Raw genomic sequence first — 332 nt, 5'->3', positions numbered from 1 at the left:
CGTTTCACGTTTGGCAAAGTGGAACACTCCGAGGAGCTTGACGGATTGGCCTTGCATCGCCAGTATCAATGCGATGTTTCACAACGTTAGTGCTGCCTGGTTTGTCGCCATCCTTGTCGAATATGTTGGAGTATCTTCGGAGAAGTTCCTTAGCCTTGTGCTGGTATTTTTCTTCCAACCCTTCCGTCCATGCATTAATGTCTTCCGCAATGTCATTCCCGCCAATGGAATCGCTTTTAGGTAATTTTTCGCAGTTGAAGATTGCCTCTACCTCTCGACATTGCCCCAGTACAGTTCCTCTTCGGAGTTTGACTGGTGATTTGAACTCATTA

The 332-nt window shown here is 46.7% G+C and overlaps 1 protein-coding gene across 1 annotated transcript in view; it reads right to left on the bottom strand.

Annotated features, from left to right (window-relative positions):
- Positions 1–4: 4 nt before the first annotated feature.
- The window catches only part of LOC108360451 (uncharacterized), a 1,034-nt gene continuing 706 nt past the window's right edge, over positions 5–332 (bottom strand). The window contains exon 3 of the mRNA XM_017612729.1: positions 5–332. Coding sequence (XP_017468218.1) covers positions 5–332 — 328 coding nt within the window.

This window comes from Rhagoletis zephyria, unplaced genomic scaffold (genome assembly GCF_001687245.7).
Source record: "Rhagoletis zephyria isolate East Lansing unplaced genomic scaffold, Rhagoletis_zephyria_1.1 Rzeph_scaffold_00016, whole genome shotgun sequence".
Taxonomy (NCBI): domain Eukaryota; kingdom Metazoa; phylum Arthropoda; class Insecta; order Diptera; family Tephritidae; genus Rhagoletis; species Rhagoletis zephyria.
Note: the sequence above shows the minus strand (reverse complement) of the source record. Positions and strands in the feature narration are given on the sequence as shown.